At 44.3% G+C, this 27,162-nt stretch overlaps 1 protein-coding gene across 1 annotated transcript in view; it reads right to left on the minus strand.

Moving 5' to 3' along the window:
* The window catches only part of LOC146856307 (ultra-long-chain fatty acid omega-hydroxylase-like), a 149,030-nt gene that overhangs the window by 45,990 nt on the left and 75,878 nt on the right, over positions 1-27,162 (minus strand). Inside the window, exons 7-8 of the mRNA XM_085651234.1 lie at positions 24,819-24,963; positions 13,346-13,399 (exon numbers count right to left, since the gene is read on the minus strand). Of these exons, the coding sequence (XP_085507360.1) occupies positions 13,346-13,399; positions 24,819-24,963 (199 nt within the window). The remainder of the gene's footprint in view (positions 1-13,345; positions 13,400-24,818; positions 24,964-27,162) is intronic.

Here is a 27,162-nt window from a genome sequence, read left to right on the forward strand (position 1 = left end):
TGTAAAGTTTGTTCTTTACAGGCAGACTGTCACCAGTGTCCACCACATGGGTACACCAGTCAGTTTGACTAGGTATCAAGGAAAACATATGTGAAAATGATTGTAGAACCTGTCTACATTCAGTCTGCTGATGGGCAGTGAGGTTGCCTCCAAGGGTCACTCCTTCAACTGAGCCATCTTCAGGGTTCTGAGACAACAGGTCTGGGAGAGGGTCACTCTCTTCCTCCTGTCCCTCATCTGTAGCCATGAGCAAGCCCATGTCTGCCCTGTCAACATATGCTTTAAGCCTGTTAACATGGAGTACCCTGTGGGGACTCCTGGGAGTTCCTAGGTCTACCAAGTAGGTGACCTCTCCCTTCTTTTCCAGGATTGTATGGGGTCCAGACCATTTGTCTTGGAGTGCTGCTGGGGCCACTGGCTTCAACACCCATACCTTCTGTCCTGGCTGAAACTCAACCAAGACAGCCTTTTGGTCATGCCAAGCTTTCTGTAAGGCCTGGCTTGCCTCAAGGTTTTTGGATGCCTTCTCCATATACTCAGCCATCCTGGAGCGGAGACCAAGTACATAGTCCACTATGTCTTGTTTAGGCTTTTTGAGAGGTAACTCCCATCCTTCCTTCACTAAACACAGTGGGCCTCTTACAGGGTGCCCAAACAACAATTCAAAGGGGCTGTAGCCAACTCCTTTTTGTGGGACCTCTCTGTAAGCAAACAGAAGGCAGGGTAGAAGGATGTCCCATCTTCGCCTGAGCTTTTCAGGTAATCCTTTGATCATACCCTTTAGGGTCTTGTTGAATCTCTCAACAAGCCCATTGCATTGTGGGTGATAAGGGGTGGTGAACTTGTAGTTGACACCACATTCCTTCCACATAGCTGTCAAGTATCCTGACATAAAGTTGGTACCTCTGTCAGATACTACCTCCTTAGGAAACCCCACTCTGGAGAATACTCCCAGAAGGGCCCTGGCCACAACAGGAGCTGTAGTGGTCCTAAGGGGAATTGCCTCTGGATACCTGGTGGCATGGTCCACTACCACCAGTATAAATCTGTGCCCAGATGCAGTGGGAGGATCCATGGGACCCACTATGTCTATTCCCACTCTTTCAAAGGGGACCCCCACCACAGGTAGTGGTATTAGGGGGGCCTTTGTTGTGCCACCTGATTTGCCACTGGCTTGGCAGGTCACACAGGAGCGACAAAACTCTTTTGTATCTTCATTCATATGAGGCCAGTGAAAGTGAGGGACAAGCCTGTCCCAAGTCTTATTCTGGCCTAAGTGTCCTGCTAAAGGAATATCATGGGCCAAGGTAAGAAGGAAGCCCCTAAATTGCAGAGGTATAACCAACCTCCTGGTAGCACCAGGCTTGGGGTCTCTAGCCTCTGAATAAAGGAGCCCTTCATCCCAATACACTTTATGGGTACCTTGAGCATTCCCAGCAGCCTCAGCAGCAGCCAGCTGTCTGAGGGGTTCAAGAGAGGGACAGGATAACTGAGCCTGCCTCAAGTCAGCCCTTGAAGGTCCCCCTGTCCCCAGAAACTCAACCTGATCAGGTTCAAGCTCTTCAGGGACAGTTCCTTCAGGGTCCTCTAGATCAGCTTCCTGGGAAGACTGAACATCACTCTGAGGCAGGGGGGAAGGCACAGCCTTGACCCTCCTGTTCTTCTTCTTGGTAGGTGCTTGGTCCATTGTTCCAGGATCCAAGACCTGAGGTTCAGTGAGGCACTTTTTGGCCTGTGACCTGGTCACAGCAAGGACATGTGATGATATACCTAACATCTCTGCATGAGTCCTGTACTCCACTTCTGACCATAGAGAACTCTCTAGGTCATTGCCCAACAAACATTCTACTGGGAGGTCTGCACTAACCACAACCCTTTTGAGGCCAGTTACCCCTCCCCATGAGAAGTTAACAACTGCCACACTATGTGAAGTAGTGGCATTGCTGGCATTGGTCACCAGGTAATTCTCACCTGGTATGTACTGTCCAGGGTCCACAAAGCCTGGTGTCACCATAGTGACACTGGCACATGTGTCCCTGTAGGCTTGAGCCACTTTTTCGTTAATTAAAGGAGTCTGTCTGTACTTGCCCAGGTTACTGGGGCTCACAGTCAGGGACAAATCAATGTCCCCATCACAGATCAAGACTGCCTGTGTCAGGGTTCTGTCTAAGTCAGAATCTCCTTCAGTTCCCATAGTGATTCCCACTATACCCTTTGTCTGGGGACCAACACTGCTAACAGTAGTACTGGGAGCAGGTGCCTTAGGGGCAACAGTGTTGGGGGCTCCACCCTTCTTACAATCACTAGTCCAGTGAGTTGTATTCTTGCAATGATTGCACCAGGGTTTCTTTTGACCTTCTTTCTTCTTTCCCTTAGTTTGTTGTTGGGACCCACCCTCCTTAGCAGTAGTTTGGGGCCCTGTTGAAGACTTCTGGTCTTTAGGTTTCTGATCTCCACCCTTTTGGTCTGTTTTCTTCTGATCACCCCCTTGGCCCTGGTTCTGGTTCTTTTGCTTAACCCTGGTTCTGACCCATTTGTCTGCCTTCTTTCCCAATTCTTGGGGAGAGGTCAGATCAGAGTCAACCAAGTGTTGATGCAGTTGCTGGTTTTGACAGTTATTTAAAATCTGTTCTCTCATCATCAAATTATACAATCCTGTAAAATCAGATACCTTACTTCCCAGCAACCAACCCTCCAAAGCCTTAGTGGCACATTCAACATATTCAGACCAGTCCTGAGTCTGTGTCTTTTGGGTGTCTCTGAACATTAACCTGTACTGTTCAGTGGTTAAGCCTAACCCATCTACCAGAACACTCTTCAGGACTCTGTAATTTCTGACATCCTCTTCTCTAACAGTGAGGAGTCTGTCTCTGCCTCTTCCTTCAAAGGAGAGCCAGAGGATTGCTGCCCACTGGTCTTCAGGAACCTGCTGTACTTTGCAGGCTCTCTCAAGAGCAGTTATCCACTTGTGGATGTCATCCCCACTTTTGTAGGGGGGCACAACCTTAGACAGGTTCCTATTATCAAAGACCCTATCTTTGTCCTTAGGGACAATGCTGCCACCAGTGGGTATAGACCCACTCTCTCTAGGTTGCCTAGCCTTGTTCAGTTTTTCTTCCATCAGGGCTACTTCTAGCTCCTGCTTCCTGATCCTCAGCTGGGCTTCCTGCATTCTGGCCTCATGTTCCCTCCTCTGAGGGGTGGTCATCCTTTTCCTGGAGTGACCTTGAGAGCCTCTAGAGCCATGAGAAGCATTGGAGTCACCTGAGCGATTCCTTTGCCTCCCAAGCCCTGTGTTAAGTCCACTGGGGAGATCCAATGGGGTAAACCCACTGTCAGTCCCCAATAGCCTTAGTTTAGCTGGGCCAAGTATAACACTTGGCACTGGGCTAGTTCTCCCTTCATCATCACTACTTTCTGTATCAGCACCTTTATCACTCTCATCCTCTGTGGTATTATTGCCATCTAAGGGGTGACTATTGGAACTGGGTACCTCTGTAGCATCTTCAGAAGGGGGGCCTCCTGTTCCTGACCCTAAGGGGGCTAACTGGGAAGCTTTCTTGAGCTCTCTCTGATTCTCATCATTTTGCAAGAGTTCTCTGAGCTCAGCAGAGGTAGGGTTCTTGGGCTGTTTAAGGCCTCTAAGAGTTGCCAAATGCCTGAGCTCATTCTGATTAAGGGTAGCAAAGATGGATGGTGCCCTCTGGGGGTCACTCTCAACAGAGATGGGTACAGTGGACCCCTCTGCCCCAGCCATTGCTCTTAAGTGTGGGTGGATGTGTTGCAATCTACCTACACTTGGGTTTACCTACTAAACCTATCTAGTAGTTGTAGTCAGGGTGTGCTACTCCCTTTGCTCTACAACAACTAAGTTCAGTAGAACTTATGTATATCTAATCTTGTTTTATATGTACCTACAGGTACCTATGTGATCTTTCAATTGGTAACCAAGAGATTACAATGGTAAAACACAGCAAGCTCAAATCCAACCGCTGCTCACCAATGTGAGAAGTTGGCCTGGTATATGATGTTCACTAGTTAAAGTGACCACCTTGTACCATGCCAAGCAACCCTTATGGTGTGGTTGTAAGTCAACCTTTTCGGACTAGCTGCCCTAGTGGTAGCGTAGGCTAAGCAGTCTTTGAGGCTAAACCCGTGAAGCGTGTTAAGCCAGCTGTTTTACCACATGTAACCCCCTTTTATACCAATGAAAGGACACCACACAGATATATATTCAAAATATATATGTATTTATTTCTCAAAGTAACCCCTAGTCTCTTTATGAGCACAGGAGCACAAATCGTCAAACAAGATTACAGTAGAATACACAGAAGTTGCACTTTATATGGATAGGCCCTGGTGGCCACTCGAACCATATACTAAAATAGTGGTATAAGTACCACGACCAGAAAAGGGAAAAGGCCTAGGGCCTCTAGAATCGCTGGGCCTACAAGGAGCTAACTTCAGTTAGTGACCAGGAGGTCCACGGGTGGCGTGTGCAGAGCAAATAGTCACACGCGTGCTCCCATAGGTTTCAATGGGTGCGTAAAAAGTACAAAGTTACTGCAAAAAGGATCTTCCGGATGGACTAGGAACTCAAGATTTGGAACACAGGCACTAGAGATGTAATACTACACTTGGGCACAGGTGTGCCAGCTTTACCTCACCCACAGGAAGCGGGTGCATAGGCCTCGAAGTGCGTCGGATTTCTTCTATCTGTTCCGTGGAGCTTGAAGACAAAGATGCTGCAGGCGGTCGGTCCGGGAGAGATGCAGTGGATCCAAGAGTGGATCGGAGATGTTGAAGACCTGTAAGCAGAGGGGACAGTGTTCACAGTCACTAGCCAGTGACCAGCGTGGCACCAGGTGGGTACCAGGCAATGTCGGGTGCAAACAGGAAGAAAGGTGTAGCTTGTCTCTGCAGCCACGTGGTCCCTGGAGGTCGACGACGTCCAGGAGTCGGTTCACGAGCTGTACCACGCAGGCTCTCGCTGTCGGCGGTGTCGGCAACTTGATCGAAGCAAACAAGCCTTGGCAAAAGCAATTGTTGTAGGAGATGAAATAAGCTGATGGTTCTGACCAGCAAGGTCAGAGGGACTGCTCCTTTGGAGGGGAGCAAGGGCCAGTCTGGAGCAACCAGACCAGCAGTGTATTTTGTAAAGTTCGTCGCCAAGATGGCTACTAGCCAGCGGGCCAGCAACCGGGTAGGCGCGTCGAGTGGCAAAATGCAGAAGGGCCCCACGCAGATCGTGGAGATGCTGGAGGGCTCACCTTTGGTGCAGATGCTGCTCGAGGGTTGGGCTTCTCAGATCCCAAAGCACAACTTGGAGGGAGCCTCGGTTGTTGCACTTGTCAGCTTGTCGTGGTCGTTTCAAGATGGCTGGCTCCACGTGTCTCGGTGCCTCCACGGGTCTCCTCTTTTCAGGGACTGTGGATCGGGCAGTGAGAGGTCTGGAGGTCCAGGTCTTGTCAGTCTCTGGGCTCGGGCTCCGGCGGGAGGCGGCGGCAAAGCAGACGTTGATTCGCTGGATGGTGCTTGCGTTAGCAAGGTGGTCACTCCCTGACCACAGGGGAGATTTCCTTCAGTCTTCTGTGCAGCAGAATGTCGAAGTTCCCGTCTTCTTCTTAGTTTCAAGTTGATTCCAGGATGTCTGAAGTCTTAGGACACAGCTCCTACCTTTCAGCGGATTCTAGGGGCCGGACTACCTGCTAGGTCCCTCCCTATGGGTGGGACCAGGAAGGGGGGTGGTTACACCCCCAATCCTTTGTCCAGCTCGCCCCAGGCCCGGGACTGGTGTGCCCCAAGACCGGTTTGAACTGGCATATGCACCGAGGCTCCTTGTGAGCCACAGGCATGTCTGGTTTCTTTCAAGCCCTACCTGACCAATACACAAAATCCTGTCTGGGGTGGTGCACGCACCTCCCCTGGCAGGAAACCCTTTGTCCACACCTCCCAAGCTGGAAGGACTCCCAGCAGCAGGAGGGCAGACTTGTGTCTGTGGTGGCAGCATCCATTTTGTGGAGCTGAGGCTATGTCTGATTTTACCCGGGTTTCAGGTACTGTACATGTCGTGTCCCTCTAGAAGGGTGGAATGCTAACCCCGTCGCCAGAATTGGCGAGGGGTTAGTATTCCAATTCGTATGACACCTTACTCGACATCTTTTGATAAAGCCAAACCAAAGATAGAATTTAACCGCGAGGTTCATAATGCACTTAAGAGTATATGGTATGACGATATCTGGAACCAGTAGAAGGAAGTTGTTCCGACCACTGCAGACAGGCTCAGCTCATGCCAGAGCACCATCTCACATGGAACCAAGCACTCTGCCTTCAGGATTGTTAAGGCCTGCCATAGGAGTGACTTATAGGTTACCAGGTGTCCCATTTAAGGTTAGGTATAGGTATACTACACCTAAGTAAGAGGTGATTACACCAACTTACCCCAGCTGAGTGATCAGCCAGTTGTGTCAAATTGTTAGGCCAAGCCTGGGGTGGCATAATACATGCTTCAGCTCCTGGCAGGCCTTGGGTACACCAATGCCCTGGGTACCTAGTGTACACTGGTACAGGGGCTGACAGGGTGATCCACTTCCAATTGGTTATGCACCTAGGGTGCATAGGTTTAATTTAGTAGAGAGAACAGCAGGCTGGGGGTCTGATTGGCAGGCCCACAGCCTCAATGTGTCAAAAACCAGTGAAGCAAAAAGCAAAGATTTGGGGTGACCATAGGATAGCAGACCCTACTCTCCTACAACAATCATACAATAAGAAAGTCTATCTTCAAGTCAACCTACTATTGAAAACTATATCTTTACCTACTTCATCAATCCCCACGATCTCCAACATCACTCAGAATCATGCTGATCCGAACAACCCCATACATAACAAGCATTGGCATAGGCAATAGGTCTCGCTTTTGGGACCTTATAAGAATTTAGTTTGCAGCACAATATCCTTGGTGCAACAACATCAGCTGTTGCATGGCTAAACCTTGTACCTTATAAGTGTTTAGCCACGCAACAGTTGATGTTGTTGCACCAAGGATACTGTGCTGCATAAATAAATACTTATAAGGTCCCAAAAGCGAGACCTATTGGCTATGCCAATGCTTGTACTGATTCTGGGAACCTTATTGATGGACTAAGCTGATGTCACCGCAGTGCCACTCATGAGATACTAGTGAGCATTGCCGCTGCTCCTGCGCTGTTTATCTATGCAGCCGTACGCGGGCCGCATAACCAGGCCTGGCATGTTGCCTAGCAATGACAAAGCTTCTGAGTTGGCCCCCGTTGGTTCAGCAGCTGTGTACGTGCCGTGCTATAAAGCTTGACTTGTTTCCAAACAACTACAGAGATTCTGAGTCAGCGCGTGTACACGGTTACACGCGACCTAGCCTATTTTGATTCTGGGCTACAACAACGCTGTCTGTTTCCAGCATGCACGCTTGTGTGCAAATTACAAGCTGAGGGAGAGTTGTTGTTTCCATGTTTGTTATCTAATTCACTTGTGTTCCTCTCTTCAGGAACTACATTGTGTTGTCATCACATTTGGCACAACTAAGTGGTAAACATTTTTTTCGTCTTTCTCTCCTTCATTTCTTTTCTGCTTAGTTCCTTGTGTGTTGCGCTATGTCTGGAAGTGGAAATGTACAACAACCTCCTCGTTTTCTTGCCCAAACCTGAGAAGCCTAAAATGGAGTGGAAACATTGGCCACGTGTATTTACAAACTGTTTGGTTGCTATTGATGGGATTAATTACAGAGCTGCCAGGAAGTCTGCTATCGTATACAACTGTCTTGGAACTGAAGAATAGAACATTTTTGACCATGTGCTTGAAATCAATCCTCAGCAGAGGATTCAGGAGATGCTGCTGGGTGGAATGTGCTTTTGGAAGCGGAAAAAAGATTGGCTTTACATTTCTCAGCTGAACCTAGCATTGTTTTAGAGAGGTTAGGTTGTACTCACAGAAGCAAGAGGCTGGTGGAAAGTGTTGATAAGTATTTGGCGGCTCTTAGAATCTTGGCTAGCAGTTGCCAGTTTGGAAATGCCAAAGATCAATATCTGAGAGACCAAATTGTTTTAAACTGCAATTCTAAGAAACATCAGGAACACCTTTTATGTGCTACTAATCCGACTCTTGATCAAACAGTTTAAGAATGCCAAAGGCATTGAGTGCTCTTTGGAATCTGTGAAGTGTTGTCTGGTGCTTCTGGTGGTGCAGATAAAATGAATGTGAACGCAGTTTAAAATTTACAGGACAAACACAAAAAAACCAAAGGGCCTCATTTACAAGAAAGCGCTGCGCTGCGGCACCGCAAGCCCTGCACTTTCAAAGCACAGGAATGCAACATATTTACAATAATATGTTGAATTCCTTCGCGCTCTCCCCTGCACTGGCGCACAATGGGCTACCATGCGCCCACACAGGCACCCTTGCACGATGGTGCAAGGATGCCTGCGTCAAGGGGATGATTGTGTATGTGCAGGAAAGGTTCCCTTCCTGCACAGAAAGAATCTGAAATGATGTTTTTCAACTTCTATGTGTGCTGCATTAGGACACATAGAACTTGCAAAACAACATTTTTTTAATGATTGTTTATGTGCAGGAAGGGCAGCACGCATAGAAAGAGAAAAAAAAACAAGGAGAAATGAATACATTTCTCCTCGTTGCGCCTCTCTACTCTTACCCTGGGGAGGCGTAGCATTCTGACGCATTTCCAAGTTTATGATTTCTCGTAAATCTGGAAATGTGTCAGGTTCCATGGGTGTTGCGTGGGAACACCCACAGCAACACCCATGGAACGCCCATTTCACGCAAAGTGCTGCACGTAAAGGGGCCATATTTACAAGGACAGGAAAAGCCACGCAGGGTGGCTTTTCCTGTCCTTGTAAATATGGGGCAGTAAAATGTGCCGCCAGTGCGTCACAAAAAGTGACTCACCTTTAGCACAAGGGGCTTGTAAATAAGCCCCAAAGTTTTAGATGTGGCTCTGTTATTCATTTGGCTAACAGTCTTGGTTCCTAAGCTCAAGGGAAAAAGTGTACTAAATGTAAAAAACACTAGTCATTTCATGAAAGTATGCAAAAACAGTGCAACTGTTAAAGTGAGTTGCGTTCCTGAAATAGAACATCAGTACAACCAAGTTGAGGAAGAGATGAATTCTTTGACAAATTTTAAAGATGGATACTGATCAGAAAGATATTAATGAAAACTTAACTAATGATGCATCTGATATAGAAGAAGTGGCTTTAGTGGCCAGGAAGAATGGGCCTTCTTGTAATATTAAAATAGGCAATGTTAATATCAGAGTCATGATGGACTCTGGTTCGCCTGTCACTATGCTGTCTAAATTATTATAAGTTGCATTGGTGCATTACCTTGCATAAAAAGGCTGACATAAGAACCATTGCCTATGGCGAGTCTGAAATAGAAACATGCTTTTAAAAAAAAAGAAATATTGAATTTCTCAGGCAGGCAGATATATACTAAGATGTATGTGGCTGTGAATGGATGGAACATCATGGACTGAATTGGGGAGACTTGGTATTGTTTTAGGACCAGGTACACACGTTCCAGTTATGGCTCTTGAGACAAAGGATGATAATATTAAACATGTTATTTCCAAATATCCAACTGTTTTTTCGGATGAAAAAGGGACTGTTCAAGGGCTTGAGTATGAAATTATTTTGAAACCTGATGCGGTACCAGTGAAGCACAAAGTGAGGGATGTTCTCTTATCTGTTAGGTAGGATTTAAGGAAACATCTTGAGCAGTTGTGTAAGGAGAAAATCATTACACCTGTCAATGCCGCCGAGTGGATCAGTGTGGTTGTTATTACAAAAACAAAATGGCCAGATTCGGCTGCGTGCTGTTTTACGTTCTCTTAATAAGAATATCGTAGTTGATTGCTATCCTTTACCAAAAATAAATGACCATCTAGCTACCTTAGAAGGGGCTAAAATCTTTAGTAACATCGATTTCACGGCAGACTACCACTAGTGCTATAAATGGGCCGGTACTGACTGGTACGGAGTACCGGCACTTTTTTCATTTTAAGAGGGAGAGTACCGGCACTTCTCCAGAGAAATGCAATACTTTTAATTGGAGAGTACCGGCACTTATCAAAAACAAGCAGGTACTCTGGTACATACAGAGTACCTGCAAAACTTACATTTTTCAATTTAAAGCACTGCCTACCACCAAGTACCCCCATTAAAAAAGACTCACAAGCACTCCTCTCATTTATTACACCTTTTGGGGCCTACAAACACTTGATTTGCCATTTGATTTGGCTAGTGCTGCAAGTGTATTTCAGAAAAAACGTATGTTTATGTTCTTCAAGGATGTACTTGGTGTATTAGCCTTTCAAGACGATATTCTTATATTTGCTAAAATTGTATCTGAACATAATTGCATTTTAACTACAGCACTACAAATATTATGCAAACACAGTATGACTGTCAAAGGACAAGTGCAAATTTATCACCACTAATGTTGAGTATTTGGGGCACTGCAGCACTGCTGATGGCGTTAAATCGCAGGAGGTCTTGCTTAAAGTGTTAAGAGGCATTTCTCCCTTTAGTAGTAAAGAAGAGGTAAAATCATTTTTAGGGTTAAGCGATAATTATTCCTGATTTGTTTGTGGATATGCTACCCTTATGGAACCACTGAAAAGGATGCTCAGAAAAAAAGAAAAATTGTGTGGGGACCGGATGAACAGAATGTTTTTGGGGAGATTAAGGATATATTAACTAAAGTTCTGGCATTGAAATCCTACATTAGTGGTCAGCAATGCATTATACCAGTGGATGGTAGTGCGGTGGACCTTGGGGCAATATTGTGCCAACGTATTGACGGAATTGAGGTCACTATTGCTTTCGCCCCTAGGGTCTTGTCTGATGTGGAGAGTCGGTTTAGTACCTTTGAAAGTGAGGCACTCACTTGTGCTAGGGTAGTTTAGAAATTTAGGACTTATGTGTGGGGTACCCAATTTATTTTATGCACCGGTCACAAACCCCTGATTTATCCTATAGGGGACAAAGGCACTTCCTCAGCATTGTCACGCCTTATCAGAATATTTTCTAAATTGCAGGAGTATAATTTTCTTGTGAGATATATTCCTTGTAGAACCAATTCTAGAGTAGACTGCTTATCTTGTTTTCCTATTCAGGAGCACAATAGATCCCTTGATGGGTAGTTACTAGGAAGTGAATATATTGTAGCTAGTCTTGATGATGTAGATAGCTGTAAGGGTGTCACTTCGGAGTTAGAATGGCCCTGTGTCAAGCATTTCAAGGGAGATTTGTATTGTTATGGTCAACTCTCTGACTACGGTGGAGTCAGGTATACTTCTACGTGCTGAGAAATTTGCCGTACCCATAACTTTGAGAGGAAAAGTTATAGATTTAGCAAATAGAGGTAATTTAGGATCTACTGCCACAAAGAAATCTTTAAGATCTTGTTTTTGGTGGCCATACATGTACAGAGATGTGGATACATTTGTGGAAGCTTGTCAAGAATGTATCATGTCCAACACACATTGGATATTGAGAGATACCATCCTTATTCCTACTCCCTTGCCTCAGGCTCCGTCTTCTAAAGTTGCTTTGGATTTCGCTGGACCTATGCCTGTTTTGCCTGATGGGTACAAGTACTTGTGTACTATTTTTCAAAGTGGATTTACTATGATTTCATAGCAGAAACTACCACTAGTGATGTCATTCAATTTTTGGAAAAACTTTAGCCTGGAAGGCTACCCTTAGGAAATTGTTACTGATAACGGTGTCCAGTTGATCTCAGAATGGATGGAGTTGTTTTTGAAAATTGGTGGCATCGAACATCATGATATTGCTTTGTGCACGCCACAAGCTAATGGTGCTGTTGAGAGGACCAACTGCTTGTTCAAAGAGGGTATCCAAACTGCACTATCTTGTGGTGAGAATGTAAAGTATTTTGTGCAAAGTAAAATATAGGCATATCATAATACCCCTCATACTATGAAAGGAGTTTCTCAATTTAACATTTTGCATGGTAGGGAATCGTTCACTGGGTTATGTCCAACACGTTTGAAGGACAAATCTAACATGTCTGTCCAAGAGCTTGTGGATCTGGATAGGGTTAGATCTAATGTGAAAGTGGCTCAGGAAAACATGAAGTTGTATCATGATTCCAACAAACGTGTGTTTTTCGAAGAAATCTGTGTGGGGGCTTGGGTTATGTTAAAGGATATGAGAAAACAAAAATGTAAGATCGAGTTTAGATTCCTTGGACCTTTCAAAGTTTCTAAAGTTGCACATTCTTCTATACGCTTGGAAGATGGACATTGATGGGCTAAAAGGAATCTTGTATATTTATATGAATTTTTTAAAGCTCTGTTGTGAGGAGGAAGTTGGTACCTTATTGTAATTTGTTGCGACCCCCAGTACAGATCGCTTTAGATGATAAAAGCTCTGCAAGTCACACTCAGTCAAGTACTGTGGTTAACAACCATTGTGACACATCAGTAGGAGGGTTCACCAGAAGTAATTTGTTGCAGAGTTCAAATATCTCTAATCCTGGTCCTACACTAGAACTATGAATGAGTGTGTCAGCTGTGAGATTACTACTCCAAGTGATTGTACTTCCAGAAGTGGTAGATTGTCTAAAAAACCTGGTTATCTAAAAGAATTTGACATGTAATGTTATTATTTTTATTATGATTTTAACATGTAAGGTATTCAATTATTTAATTGTTTATTTATTTATTTATTTCTTTATTTCGTTGTTTTATTATTAAGGGGGCGGATGTGATATCATCATTATGAGGTCATGTTCCATAGTCTGTATTGTATATTCTATGTTCTGTGTGTGTCATTTAAACTGGAAGTGCATCTTCCAAGCGGACACTAATGTTCTATGCTCCAGCCTTGGAGGACAGTTGTCTGTTAGGTAGTTACTTCAGAACCGCAGAACTGGGAGGGGGGCGCGCATTTGTGGATGGGCTCCTGCATTGGATCTATAATGCTTAAATAAAGAGTACTGGAATGACTACTGGAGTGGTTATTGGATATGCATTCTTCAACAGCCCCCTCACCCTTCAGGAGGTGCCCTATTTACACTAAGGGCTATGAATATCTGTGAGAAATGAGAGACTAAAGGCCCCCTCATTACAATCTGCAGCGGGGGGGGGGCAATTATGTTGTGATACGCCACTGGTCCTGACCTTTGACCCTGCTAGACAATGGCAAGAGAAACAACAATTACTGATGTCTGTCACTACTACTGACCACAAGCATAAGAGACAGCCATAGAGTATCTGTGGATGTTAACGAACAATGGCGTGTAGGGCACATGGTCTTGAACATACCGAGCCAGGGCCTCAAGAACCGAGACATCATCTCTTCTTTAGGAGCAACTGCAGCTGCAAGGAAAGCACAGAAAGACTTCATCAGTCATGATGACATCAGCTGCTGGTGACATTTGAGGGTTTCAACTCCAAGATCCTGGAGCTACTACATAAATAGCGTTTTTAAACATGCGCCCAAAATCAATATATGCTTTACAATGAATATTTTATATTTAATTTGAATTTTCAGTGAGTCAAAAATGGTGCATTCGGAACATATGGGTAGTTTAGGGCCAGATGTACCAAGCCATTTAGCATTTTTTTAGAACAAATCTCTATTTTGGGTCTTAATGAGCTTTTAATATGTACAAAGCCCTTTAAGTGGTCGCAAATTGCAATTTCTACCCAGTAGAAATCGCAATTTGCAATCTCCTAAATAGAAAATTGCAAATAGAGATTACCATTGTACATGTGCATTTCCTATGCACATGTACAAAGCATGTTCAATATGCGAATTGGGAATTTAGGAAATGCAATTACCACTGACTTGATGGTAAGCATGTGCAATTTAAAAAAAGCACCCAAAGATGCTTTTTTTGAAGTGCAATAGAGCGCACATATAATCCTAGGGCATATGAATGCTCTACATGTGCACCACTATTTTTGGGGTGCATCATGGGGGGCCTTATGCCCGTAGCCATCTTTGGTTTATAATTTCCAAAAAAGGAAATCGCTGTTTTGGAAATGCTGAACCAGCTCATTGGAACGAATGGCATTGGATTTCCTATTTGTCATTTTCTTAATAGCGATTCCTGCTCTGTAGGAATCGCTATTAGGAAATCGGATATTTCATACATGTAATTTTGCATTTCCTAAATAATGTTTTGTAAGGATTCGCTATTTAGGAAATGTAAAATTGCATTTTGGTCTATCTGGCCCCTAAAGTCCGATGGCATTTGGTTAATATCAGAGGGGATGTGGCCTGGCCCAGAAGGGGCGCAGACAGTAATTGTGGTCTGGTTAGTAAAAAGGCATGGTCAGGAATAACCCTGCTTATGAATATGGAAAACTTCAGAGACCAACACAGGTTACCACTTGTTCGCTTGTGGCAGAAGGGCAGATGTGCTTGTAATACCCTTAGATTTCTGGAGCAAATGCAAAACGTGCAGGACAACGCCCCAGTAGATTTTTTTAATTACTGCCTCCTTGTGACAAATTAAATTTGACCAGTGGACTTTCCTCCACTTTGCCATTTCCTGTTGAAATCAAAGTATGTTCTACCCAACTTCAAATCAGACTCTTGTTGTTAGTTATCATTTTATGTTGCATCTGGGGCAGCTCGTGAACTTCCCTCAAGTCTGAGAATCAGAGTCAACAAAGCAGGCAAGGCCAGCTTTTTCTGATGGATTCAGGAGATTTCTCAACCCACAGAAGCTTTATTTTGGGGGGTATCTTTGTATTAGTGACAATAGTGCAACATTTGCATCACAACAATAAAAGATGAGATTACTTTCTTTCTGTAGCATATATCTACATTGATGAATTGTAGTGCATGCAACAATAAATGACATTTCAGTACTGCATTTTCTATATCGTGGGTGAGACAGGAGGGGAGGGGATAGAGGGCGGAACACAAATGTTACCTCTATACTCATTCCATTTGCCCCCCATTTGTAACCACTTTTTCGGGCAGCCCCATGCCGCATATACAGTCTTTTCCCTCATCATGCACCAATCCATATCTGTTTTCCAGGCTTCTACTGATGGCACCACACTCGCGCCCCACATTCTGGCATCATTCCGCTTGGCGACCATCAGGCCCAATGTCACTCATGTTCTTGCTTTACTGTTCAGGTCTGTGGGTTCCCAAATATTCAACAGGCCTCTCTTGATGTCAAGATCTATTCGGGCCCGAGGACTTCCTTCATGCTAAGGTGCATTACCCCCCAGTATTGCTGGCTATGTGTGCACTCCCACAGTATATGCAAAAATTTACCCTCTCGACCACATTTCCTCCTGCCCCCGTATCTTCTCTGCTGCCCATCTTAACCAGAATTGGTCCCATTACATATATCCTATGGAGAATTTTTATTTGAACCAGTGTTAGTCTAGCGGAGATCCCTACCTCTCTGGGAGAGGCTATTGTCTCCTGCCATTTGTCTTCATCCAATTCTGAGATGTCCCGCTCCCAGCACCCACAGAGTTTTCCTAAGGGGTATAGGGCACGATTGATCAGTTTTTGTAGGTTTGGGATATTGCTTTTGTTTGCATATATCCATCTAGAAGCTTATCTACCAGTGGCGAGGCCTTTGGTATCTGCATCATCAGGGCGTGTCGTACCTGTAGGTATCAAAAACGCTCTGTGTCTGCCATCTCCTATTCTTGTTGTAGGGTGGAGAATGGTATATAACCTCTCCCCCCCTCCACAGGTCCCCAACCCTGGAGATCCCAATTATATCCCATTGATCAAAACCCTTCGGGTTTCATAAGGTACCCAGTTCTTCTGAATCCCACAAGGGAGTGGTCTGTGTTATCCTCTGCCCCCAGCCCATACTTCTAGTGGCGGCGTGCCACACCTGCACTGACTGTCTGGTGGGTCCAGTCAGATGGAATTTTGTGGGTTTGGAATAGAGTGCCATATTATAGTTCCCACTCGGTAGAAGCCATTTATCCATCCTGTAGCCTGGGTCATCTCAGTGCCGATCCGTACAATGGTTAATGGCAGTCAGGGGGGCCACCCAATAGTATTTTCAATGTCCGGGAGCCCTATTCCCCCATCGTACCATCCCCTCACCAATTTTAGAAGTGATATACGAGGATGTCCCTCCCAAAGTAATTCTCCCTGCGCACTCGCTACTGCTTTACTGTATGCCGTGGGAACTGGGTTAGGGAAATTCTGCAGGGCATAGAGGAAGCGAAGTAGGTACACCATTTTAAATAGTGCAGCTCTTCCTAGTAGTGATAGTGGGAGAGTCCTCCAGTTTCCTACATCTTGTTTTATTCATTGCAGCGGGGGCAGGAGACAACGCTCATAGCTGGCTCTAGGGTCAGTTGTTATATACATAGCCAGGTATTAGAATCCTCCTTTTGCCTCCTTCACTCACCATTTTTGGGGCAGGGGAGGCAGCTTCTCACTTAGTACACAGATCAACGATTTACTCCAATTAATAGTATAGCCCGAGTATTTGCCAAAATTGTTGAATATGAGAACTCTATGCAGCGACACCCTGGGCGAAGCAAGTACAGTAGAATATCATCCGCATAAAGGGAGATGCGGTCTTCCCAATTTTGAGTCCAGTGTCAGCGCGATAAAATAAAGGGGACAGTGGCAGCCCTGTCTAGTCCCTCTTCCAAGGGAGAAGACCGCTGATTTTTTATTATTGACAACAACTTGTACTTGAGGTTCAGAATATAGAAGTTTGACCCAATTGTTAAAGTTTTGTCCGAATCCCATCCTACCTAGGACTGCAAAGAGGTATGGCCATTCTATAGTGTCAAGGGCCTTAGTGGCATCCAACCACACCCCTACCACATCCTCTCTTATAGTTTCCTTATGTCCCAACACCCCGTTAAATCTCCTCAAGTTAAGTGCTGTTACAGAAGATTTTTTTAAAACAGTGCCATAGGTTGAAGTATTGAGAACAATTTTTTAATAAATAAATGGGTTAAACTCCTAAGAGTGTTGAGAGAAGCACTAAATATTCAAATAGTCATTTGGGATGTGCCAGACAAGCCTTGCTTTCCCCCTGTCCTATAGAGATGCTTATAATCTGGCAACATAAACCATTGCCATTGGATTACTATAACTGGATTACTATAACTGCGGCAGCCATGTTTCCTTGCCCATGCTTACTGTGCCTAAAGGAAATGCCTTTCTATGATGTTAGAGAAAGTGTTAATCAGCTTGCTTAGTCAAAGGTTTACATTCTTGTAACACGTTAAAGTCATCTTCTTTTGTCATGATGATCTCAGTCTCTGGCACTTTTGTATTCCTGGAACCATGTGATTCTCATGAAAAGCCTGTGAGCAAAATATTATATGTGACTGGCTAATTTTAAATGGCTACAGGAGGCACCCCCTTATTAGGCAATTCTGTAATTCACAGATATATTTTTTGTTTTGTTAATAGACATTGTAAGACTTGAATTGGCTTGAATAAAATTTTCCTCCCAAAGACAAAGAAGTAGTTGAAAAATAGTGGTAAAACACTAGGGTTGTCATCACATTGTCCCCTAGGGGCACTGGATCCTGTGCCCCCCCCCTGGTGTACCGGGTCCTACGTTGCCCCACTATACTTACTGCTCTATGGTACATCAGGGTTAACAAGACCTGTGACCCCTGAGGTTGCAGGTTCCGCGATCCTCCATGGGTACCCAGTCCTGAACCACCCTGGGGTACTGGGTCCTGAGTCACTCAGTAATACCAGGTCTATTGACCTCCCTTGGGTCCAGGTCTTGGGCCTCCCTGGGTAACATATCTACGGTCCCCAAGGTGTCCCGGTCCTCCTCAGCAGTACTGCATCCTGGGTTCCCCAGAGATAAGAGGGCTCAACCGTCTGCAGGATCAAAGGTACTGAGTCCCCCAGAGATGCCTTGTCTACAGCTGCTTGTGAACACCAGGTTCTGGGTCCACTGGGACTACTGGGTCCAGGGGTATCGGGTCCTCAAAAGGTACCACAGTCTCGAGCCCCTAGACCCAGTACCTGGTATCCACGGGTCCTGTGCCCCCTAGGGTCACCCAGGGGTCCTGTTTTCTTTTCCATTCTTCTTCAGTCAGATCCCTTCCTAGTTCCAGTTCCCAGTGCCTCTAAGCTGTTGTCTTTTATTCCTATTTGCTCAATGATAACAATTTGCAGGCAGCAGAAATCATGCGCTTGCTGTTTTCTTTGCCTAATGATCGACTTTTCAAGGGACATAAGTGTCCCTGTTGCCCCTGACTGAATGGTGGGTTGCAACACCCACTCTCACAGATGCCAGTGCCTGAACCTCTTTGCCTCAGGATGGCTAATCTTGATTTTTAACTGTTTTGATTTTGCCACTATGCACTCACATGCAAGAGTGGATCAACTTGATTTCCGTGTGTTTTTGTGCCCTTGAGGAGCAGGGTATTATGTAGGGACCTTTCTGGCCCTCCGATCTCATGTACGTTTTCTTAAAAAAGTAATTTTCCTATCACTGAACACATTTTCAGAACATTTGGACACCAATTCTGATCACAGTTTTTATATATACAAAAGCCTCAGACACATAATGAACATGTCCTGAACAGTCCTGAGGGTGACCTAGGCCAAAATGTGAAGTAGTCACACAACGTTGATTGAGACCTATCATCATTTGCCAACACATCAGCGATCACGCACCCACACAAACGCCATTTACCAATACTCTAGTTACAGGTCTTTAAATTGTGGGGCGCCCCCCCCCCCCCCACACCCCAGGGGGTCGTGGATAGGTTCCCGGGGAGGCACTAATGCCTTTGAAAATACTTGTAAATGAAGACGGCCTGGAAGTGCGACTTTATTTATTTATCGCGCTTCCAGACTGTGTGGCAACAGGGTCAAATAAGTGGATAAGTGGCTAAAAAAACAAGGACAACATTTTCAGTAAGTGTTTTGTTGTTGTTTCACATTTAGCCAGCTGCATATAAAATAATGCACATGCTGTAAACCAAAAATAAATGAAAATTAAACTAATCCTTGGGAACGCTTTTTTTTATGTTATCAAACCTCAATTCATAAATGCAATTACTGCAGTTGGCTGTGAGACCAGAGAGTCGAGAGACCAGAGAGACACACTATTGAATCCTGATAGGCACAGTATGGAGTCGTTACTTGTGTATTTATAAAGCAATGAAGTCCCAGCCTGTGACACAAAGCACTGTGAATACTTACTTAAAAATTGTATTATACACTGTATAACAAGGCTGCTGGAATTATGCAGTGGGAATGCACAATCAGCCACTGAAAAGTAACCTGATGTACTGCCCCCCCTTCTTTATAACACACTGTTCAAGTGGGGGGGGGCATCATGTCTATTATGGACTCTTGATTGAAATATTTGATCTAAACATATCAGGGGATTCATCTTTTATCATATTTATTAAAGTATGATCATTGTGCTTCGAAACATTTTATTGCTGAGATCCTTTTATAATGAAGTGCTATTTTGTAATGATTTTGAGTAATTGTGCAATAAATAAACTAATTAATTAAACTTGCGGTGGGGAGGCTTGACTAAAGTATTCTGCGAAAAAAGCAAACATATGCTGCTTAATTAATTGCTTTTTGTGATAGTGTTACTTCATTATTTTATCAATTTTGCACATGCTAAAACTGTCTGGGCAAATATTTCATGTCATTAGTACCAGATTAATGCCCAAATTCAGCAATAAGCAACAGGTGACCGTCAACCTTTGCGATGGGCCTTCCACTGCGTGGCAAAATGTGTGGTTGCCTTTTTAGTAACTTTTGATCTGTTAGAGCTAGCAACACATTTCTGTTTGTAAAAAGCTGTAGAATAGGGGGCAGATTGTGGATTATGTGGCAAATGAAGCTAATCATGATTTTGTGGAAAATGCTGTAGCTACAAGATTGCATAGTACCAGTTTTCCTGAGTATAAGATAGGCCGCCACTAAATGATTTAGCATATAAGAGAAAACAAGTGCTTTCAAAGAAACTTTTAAGAAATAGGTAATTACACTGTACTTATTGCAAACATTTTAAATGTGACCCATAGATCAACTCTCAAAAAGAATAGTGACTTCATAATTTAAGCCTGTACTCTGTTCCAAACAGCCTTTATATTTGGTGAATAACCAATAGCCAACATTTATATTTCTTTCAGATTGCAGGTACACTGGTGAGAAGGCCTGGTTCTTATTTATTTCTCTGCCAACGGATAGGCTCAAGGAGATGGTCCAGAGGAAATGGTGCAATGTGTGGGCTATTTTTTCTTTACAAATGGACAGACACAGCTTTCTCAGGGAGATCTCTTGAGGAAGATGGAGACTTTTTTTAATGACTATAACTACCATTAGTGCAGCAGGTGCAGTGGCACTAGGGTAGTGCACCCCAATTTCGTCTGTGTTACTAGCAAAATGGGTGGAAACCCTTTTTTCCTAGTTAGCTTTAGGGCCCAGGTTACTCTTGTTGGCCAAGGAACAGGCCCAAAGCAACTGTGTTCCTTGTTTTGTTTACATAAAGCACAGACAACCTGCTTTGGACCTCATGTCTAGCAGTGATGATCCAGTGGAGAGAGTGGACAGAGTAGTAGGTATCATTTGTACCACAGATGCAGTGGCACGCGGGCCCAGGGGTGTGAGGCCTCAACTAAAACCTAAATCCCAATTAGTATTGTTTTACTATCTTTTCTGGCTTATGTTGGGGCCCAGTGCATTGTGCCAATGTTGCTTTGGGCCTCGGACCAATGGCCCAAGAGAAGAGAACATTTTAATCAGGGGAGACACATTAGCTTAGTCCCCAGAGAGATGGAAGAGAAGGGAAAGGGGCAAGATGGAAGCCCATTTTTTCAATAAGGGGCAGAGAAGACCACCACTTCGCAAGGCAGTCATTCTCATTACTGAAGCAGGTGCAATGGCACTCGAGCCCAGGAGTAACTGTATAACACTTAATACTGCCTTCATTTATAAAAAGACGATTGGAGGCTCACTTTTGTTCCTAGCATTAGAGGTGAGGGCACCCTTGCTGCAAAGTGGTGGGTAACATGCCGGAGCTCACTTTATTCTGAAAGGGAGATAGGATCTGTTCCAAGATCGGAACGATATCCATGCATGGTGGGGAAGAGGTGAAAGAGGCAGAGGACACAGTCTCCTACTCAGGGCTGCAGCTATCATTAGTGCAACAAGTGCAGTTGCATTGGGTCTCAGGAGTGTGAGGGGCTCACAACACCCCAATTATCAGGAGTCATGTTATTGCCTGATATATTTAATCTTTTATGAGTCTCACATTTAGGGCCTGATACAATGTCGGATAGACTCACGTCCGCCTGATATCGCCATGGTCTCGGGACCGATCGACCTTTGGTGGGCAGTCCCGTCACCGCCATTACAATGTGACCGCTCCCATTTCTCCCTGGGAGCTTGTGCTGCGGCCGTAAACTGGCCGTAGCACAAACTCCCATGGAGAAATGGGAGATTCTGTTAATCCCTGCACTGTGCGGCAGTCACCTCAAGATGGCTGCCAGATGGTGCAGGCACCTCAAGGTGCCTGCCACACCGTGCAGGGATTAACAGGGGGGCACCATAGGTACCCCTTCTGCCCCCAACCCGAGGCCGTGGAGGAAGGGGGCCCTGCTAGGGGCCTCAAAGTCGGGTTCTGACAGGCTTTTCATGTGTGGAAGACAGACATGGATAGCCTGTTGGAAACCGACATCGTAATCCCGATGGTGGAAACGTCGTCCTCATGGGGCCTACGACTGGCCGACTGGCTCCTTGAGTCCATCGGGATCCAGCCAGTACGACCGGCTGGTTTCAATTCCAACCGCCTACATTGTTATTAGGCTGTCAGAATTGAAACCAGAGATGTCGGTCGGAAAGCCTCCAACCGCATAATCAGCCCCTCAGTGTGGATTATCAGCTACAGAAAAAGTACTCCTGAATTGGTAATCCCACCCTCTGCATTGGGCCCGGATCCTTTCGCTTCCTCAAGTACTGCAATAAAGTTTTGGAGGGTGGCCAGACTTGAAAAACATGTTCAGGGGGGCTCACAGGAAAAAGGTTTGAAAACCTCTGCTCTAGAATGTCACTCAATAGAATGTACTCCTGCTATCATACGTTATTCCCAATTTATAAACATGGTCAGTACATTTCTGAAATAAATACACATGAATATCGAGGACAGAATACTGAGGGACAAAATATCGAAAGATGATTGCATATAGGGAAGGATACATTTACTATTCCTAACTCCACATCTGCATGCCTTGAGGATCTATGGACAGCATAGGCACATATATGTGGAGTTAGGCAGAAAAAATACAGACTTACATATCTGCAGTATATTTTTTCAATATTTTGCTCTCAATATGCTGTCCCACTGATATTCAGGGGTCGATATTCAGGGTGCACACATAAATAGCATATTAGACTGAGCACCTGCATACATATTTTATATAACTTCACAAAACAATGTGTCTTTTTGAGTATTTAATTATAAAGCCAGTTGATAGAAGAACGAGTGGGTCATACTTACAGAGCTTAGATATTTTAATTCTATCTCACTTCACAGATTTACCCACTTGTGCTCTGCATATAGTTTTATACCATATCCCTAAAAATGCAGTTGTGCAGAGCCCAATATGCTATTTATTACCATTGTTGGGAGAGTGGAGGGGCACCATGACCCAGCAGGGACTTAACCTTATGAATCATGGCCCCTTCCCACACTTAATAACAGAAACGCATAGCAGATTACACTCTGTGCATCAACATCCTGGGTCATGATAAACTTTCCACAACAATGATAAAAATAGCATGTTACAGTCTGCACATCAGGGTTTTTTTTATGTATATTTGTTTTTTCTGATTTGACTAGAATATAGTTGCAATGGGTTAAGTGATTTGGGGGCATATGTATCAAGCAAATTTTTAATCGCAAACGCTGCGATTCGCAAAATACAGCGTTTGCGATTAAAAATTCGCAAAACGGGATGTATTAGGCAAAATCCCATCGCAAAATTAAGGAATTGCTAATTTAGCGATTTCTTAATTTTGCGTAAGCATTTAAGAAATCGCAAATTGCGATTTCTTAAATGATATGTAAAAAGCACCCAAGTTGTGCGAATTATCCTTAAGAAATCGCAAATTACCACCAACTTCCAGTTGGTGGTAATTTGCGATTTCCTTTCAAAATGCACTTTTTTGAATTTTGCAAAGTGCCACGTGACGCTCATACATGCCCTTAGGGCATGTATGTGCGCCATATGCACACACATGCTCATTTCAGGGCTGCATCAGGGTGTCATCATGACACCCTTGCACCTTTGAAATTATTCTCAAATAGCGATTAGCAAATTGCGAATTCGCTATTTGAGAATTACTTCTCATTCATTCCTATGGGTCTCCTGGCCCATAGAAATGAATGGGCAGGTATTCCTTAATTGCGATTTCGCAATTTGCTAATCGCAATTAAGGAATTTTAAGAAATCGCAAACAGTTTGCGATTTTTTAAATACATCCCGTTTTGCAATTCTCAAATAGCGATTCTTTAAAAATCGCTATTTGAGAATCGCAAATGGGGATGTTGATACATATGCCCCTTGGCCCTCTATTGCTGTCCTAGGGTTCTGGTGAAATCATAAACCACAATGCTGAAGGCTGAGTAGCTTGTACATGTCAAAAAACATGCTGCTTTGCTGTGTTGAATATACATTTTGTCTTGGTTTCTACAAAGTGTACCTGACAATGTACATTGATTGAAATTAGAATGTTCCATTAGTGTTTACCTTCCATTAACAGAATGTAAACAATGGGCAATGGTGAAGCTCTGCAGAATGCTTTAGGTTTTCCATTATCTAAATGCACAGTTACGCTTGGGGACTAATTGGTTGCAGGGAGGGAAGGCTATTGGATGACATCTTCATTTCACTGGAATTATGTCATTTCTATGACATTTTGAAAATATTTAATGAGTCTGACATGAGCTTTTATAGCACTGCATTTTGTGCAATAAATCACCCAACTGTATGTATGTTGTATACATTAACTTTATTTCCAGCCTCTGTCCACATACATAATACAAGAGTGGTACTGAAAATGCCCTGTCTAAATGTCTGGGTATAGGTGGTATAATTGATATTGGGAATTTTCTTTTTTTTTGGGGGGGGGGGGGCATCCACACATTCAAATCAATTTTATTAAGGATTATAATCCTATCAGTGGCAGGCAGTGACCCTCAACACTATTAGGGGCGTCGGGGGGATCAAGAGACAAACACAGTGGGGGGCAAAAAGATCATTAAAAAAAATAAAAATGTACTTACTCGTGTTTCGGTCTCCGTGTTTTCTACTTACTTCTGGCGTCAGCATGATGGCACCTCATGGAGTCTCAGGCAGCCTCCTTCTGCAAATCCTGACGCTGCTCTCATGCTGCAGATGAGCAGCATGAGAGCAGTGCCAGGATTGGTTGGAACGGGCTGCCTCGACGCTCCAGGCCTGTGCCTGCTCTCCACCCAGCTTTCTGAGACAGCTAGGTGGCAAGGATTACACTGCGCATGTCAGACTGGCCATCGCAAGACAGCCGGCCAAAGTGAAGTCAAACAGTAATTCATTTTATTACTGTTTTATTTTTCACTTTTGCTGCACTGGCAGCAGGGGGGCAATGCTCATCCACCCTAATTGGGGGAGGGGGGCAGCTGAATGCAATGCCTGTACTGTGCTGACAATGTTTCTGTAATTCCAGTGTCATTTCTGTTGTACACCAATGTTTAGCAAAAGAGAGAGCGACAGAGAGTGAGTGATAGATTTGTGACACATATACCTGGAGCCTGGAGCACACATTTAATGTAATCCGGGTGAAAGATCCGCACGATGGGGAAGAAGAGGGTCATCCACCAGGCGCAGATGTTTACATGAGTCTTCACGATGCCGTCGACCACTATCAAGCCCTCCTCGGTGTTCGGAATCTACAACAGACACAGAGAAGGAATAAGACTGTTGAGTGATATCACAAGTCCCTCCCGGCACTATCATGTCTACTTCTAGGGTGCCTGCCATGAAGCTCCCATACCTTGTGCTATATCCCTCAAAATGACTTTCAGCCTCTCCGACAATTTTCGAAACTTTCCTTTCACTTCATCGTCATGTCGGACTTTCTGGTAGCCAAACCACTTTTCCTCTCGAAGACTTCATTTTCCATCCATCTCAACTTTGTGCCATATCCCAACCCCAATTTCCATCTTACTAAAGATTCAGGCCTTGACTTGCATTACAAATCAATGTCCAGTTTTGTGACACTGCTTATGCTTTGCCAGCCAAATATGGCTTCTTCTAGAATCCCTGCTCACTGCTTCATCTCCATCTTTACAGGCCAAGGATGGGTGGAGGAGTCAGAACACTTGTTCCTTGCCAACACCTGCGGCAAGTGATGAGCAATTAGAGCCTTTAAAGCCTCTCTTGGCTTCAGTTCAGCTTTGGTAATTGTGTTCCTGTAAGACTGACTCCATTCCAGAGGTGTTCTGATTCATGTGCTACAGCAGTTCCAAGTATTCCTGAACTCGGCCTGTTCAGCAGTGTCTCCTTGTTTCTTGACCAGCAATGCTGCGAAGGAAACCTTGTTTCTTGATTTCACACCGTCTCGCAGTGCACTGTTTCTCCCTGAGTGTGCATTGCTCAGCACTTGGGGCCAGATGTACGAAGCATTTTACCAGTCGCAAATGCATTTTGCCATGTATACAAACTAACTTGTTACCGAATCACATTTGCTTTTGCGATTCAGTATTAGGAAGGGGCATGTTTGGGGCCTCCCTTCCTAATACCGAATAACACTGGTATGTATGAATGTTTTACGACCGGAAATGCAGTTGCAAAACATTCTCAGTTAGGACCAATTTCATGTTGGTGGTAACCCATTCGCAAAGGGGAAGGGGTCTCTAAGGGACCCCTTCCCCTTTATGAATGTGGGCACCAACATTTTGTAGAGCAGGCAGTGGTCTGACGGACCACTGCCTACTCTTAAAAAATGAAAATTTAGCTTTTAATTTTTATTTTTTAAATGGATCCCATTTTCCTTTAAAAGGAAAACGGGCTTCTGTACGAAAATAATATTACTTTATTGAAGAAGCAGTCACAGACATGGTGGTCTTCTGACCCCATAGACCACCATGGCTGTGATTGTAGCCATTCGCAATGGGTTGCAAATTGCGTCCTGGCTCATGAATATTGATAAGGCAGGTCCATATATGGCCCACTACGAATCACTAACAGTTTTAAACACACTGTTGTACATCACATTTTGCGATTTCCCAATAGCGAATCGCTAAAATTTGCTATTAGGAAATCGCAAACACAGGATTTTGTACATCTGGCCCCTAACCCTTGTTTTTTGAGATTCAATAGCTTTTAAGATGTTATTCTTTTCTCAGCCCTTGGTTTCCCCCCATTCTTCCTTAGTTCCCAGTTTCCCTGTCTGCTTCCATCCTTTTCCTGCTCTCCTAGCTCCCAGTTTGCCAACATGCCTCCATACTATCCATGCTGCTTTCATTCATAGTTCCCTAGTGTGATATGTTTGTGTTCTTTCTTCCAAGTATTATCGATGCTTTTTCTTCTTTCTTGTTAGACGCTGTTCCTGTCTAGCTCCTTGTCTCTTGCGGCAATTAAGTTCCTACTCTTACTGTTACCACCCTGCATGTTGCTTTTTAATCGCCAGGATACCTGTGCATAGCAGGGAATCTAGGGACATATGTACAAGCCACAACGTCACTTTTACCAATGTTGTGGTGGTGATAATGGCTGCGTCTTATGTACAACTGCATTATTTCTCCTCATTTATTGCTTTTTCCATTTGTGTTGCCTTGTGCAGCACACATGGAAAAAGCGAAATGCCATGGTTTGCTTATGTGTAGGAAGGTGTCCCTTCCTGTACATAAACAAACCTTTAAGAAAAATGCCCTTTTGTCACTTTCTTGTGCTAAGTTGCTAAACTTAGCGCCATCGCAGGGGGAAATGCAAGGCTGCACCACTTTCTTGTAAATATGGTGCAGCCTTGCATTTCAGAAGTGGCGGAGTGCGGCGTTAGGGCTAGGAGGCTAACGCCTCGCTCCGCCACTTCCTTGTACATATCCCCCCTAGTATTTCTCATCCACTGTGAATATTGTCTTACATTT

The sequence above is a fragment of the Triturus cristatus genome, chromosome 4_1, assembly GCF_964204655.1.
Source record: "Triturus cristatus chromosome 4_1, aTriCri1.1, whole genome shotgun sequence".
Taxonomy (NCBI): domain Eukaryota; kingdom Metazoa; phylum Chordata; class Amphibia; order Caudata; family Salamandridae; genus Triturus; species Triturus cristatus.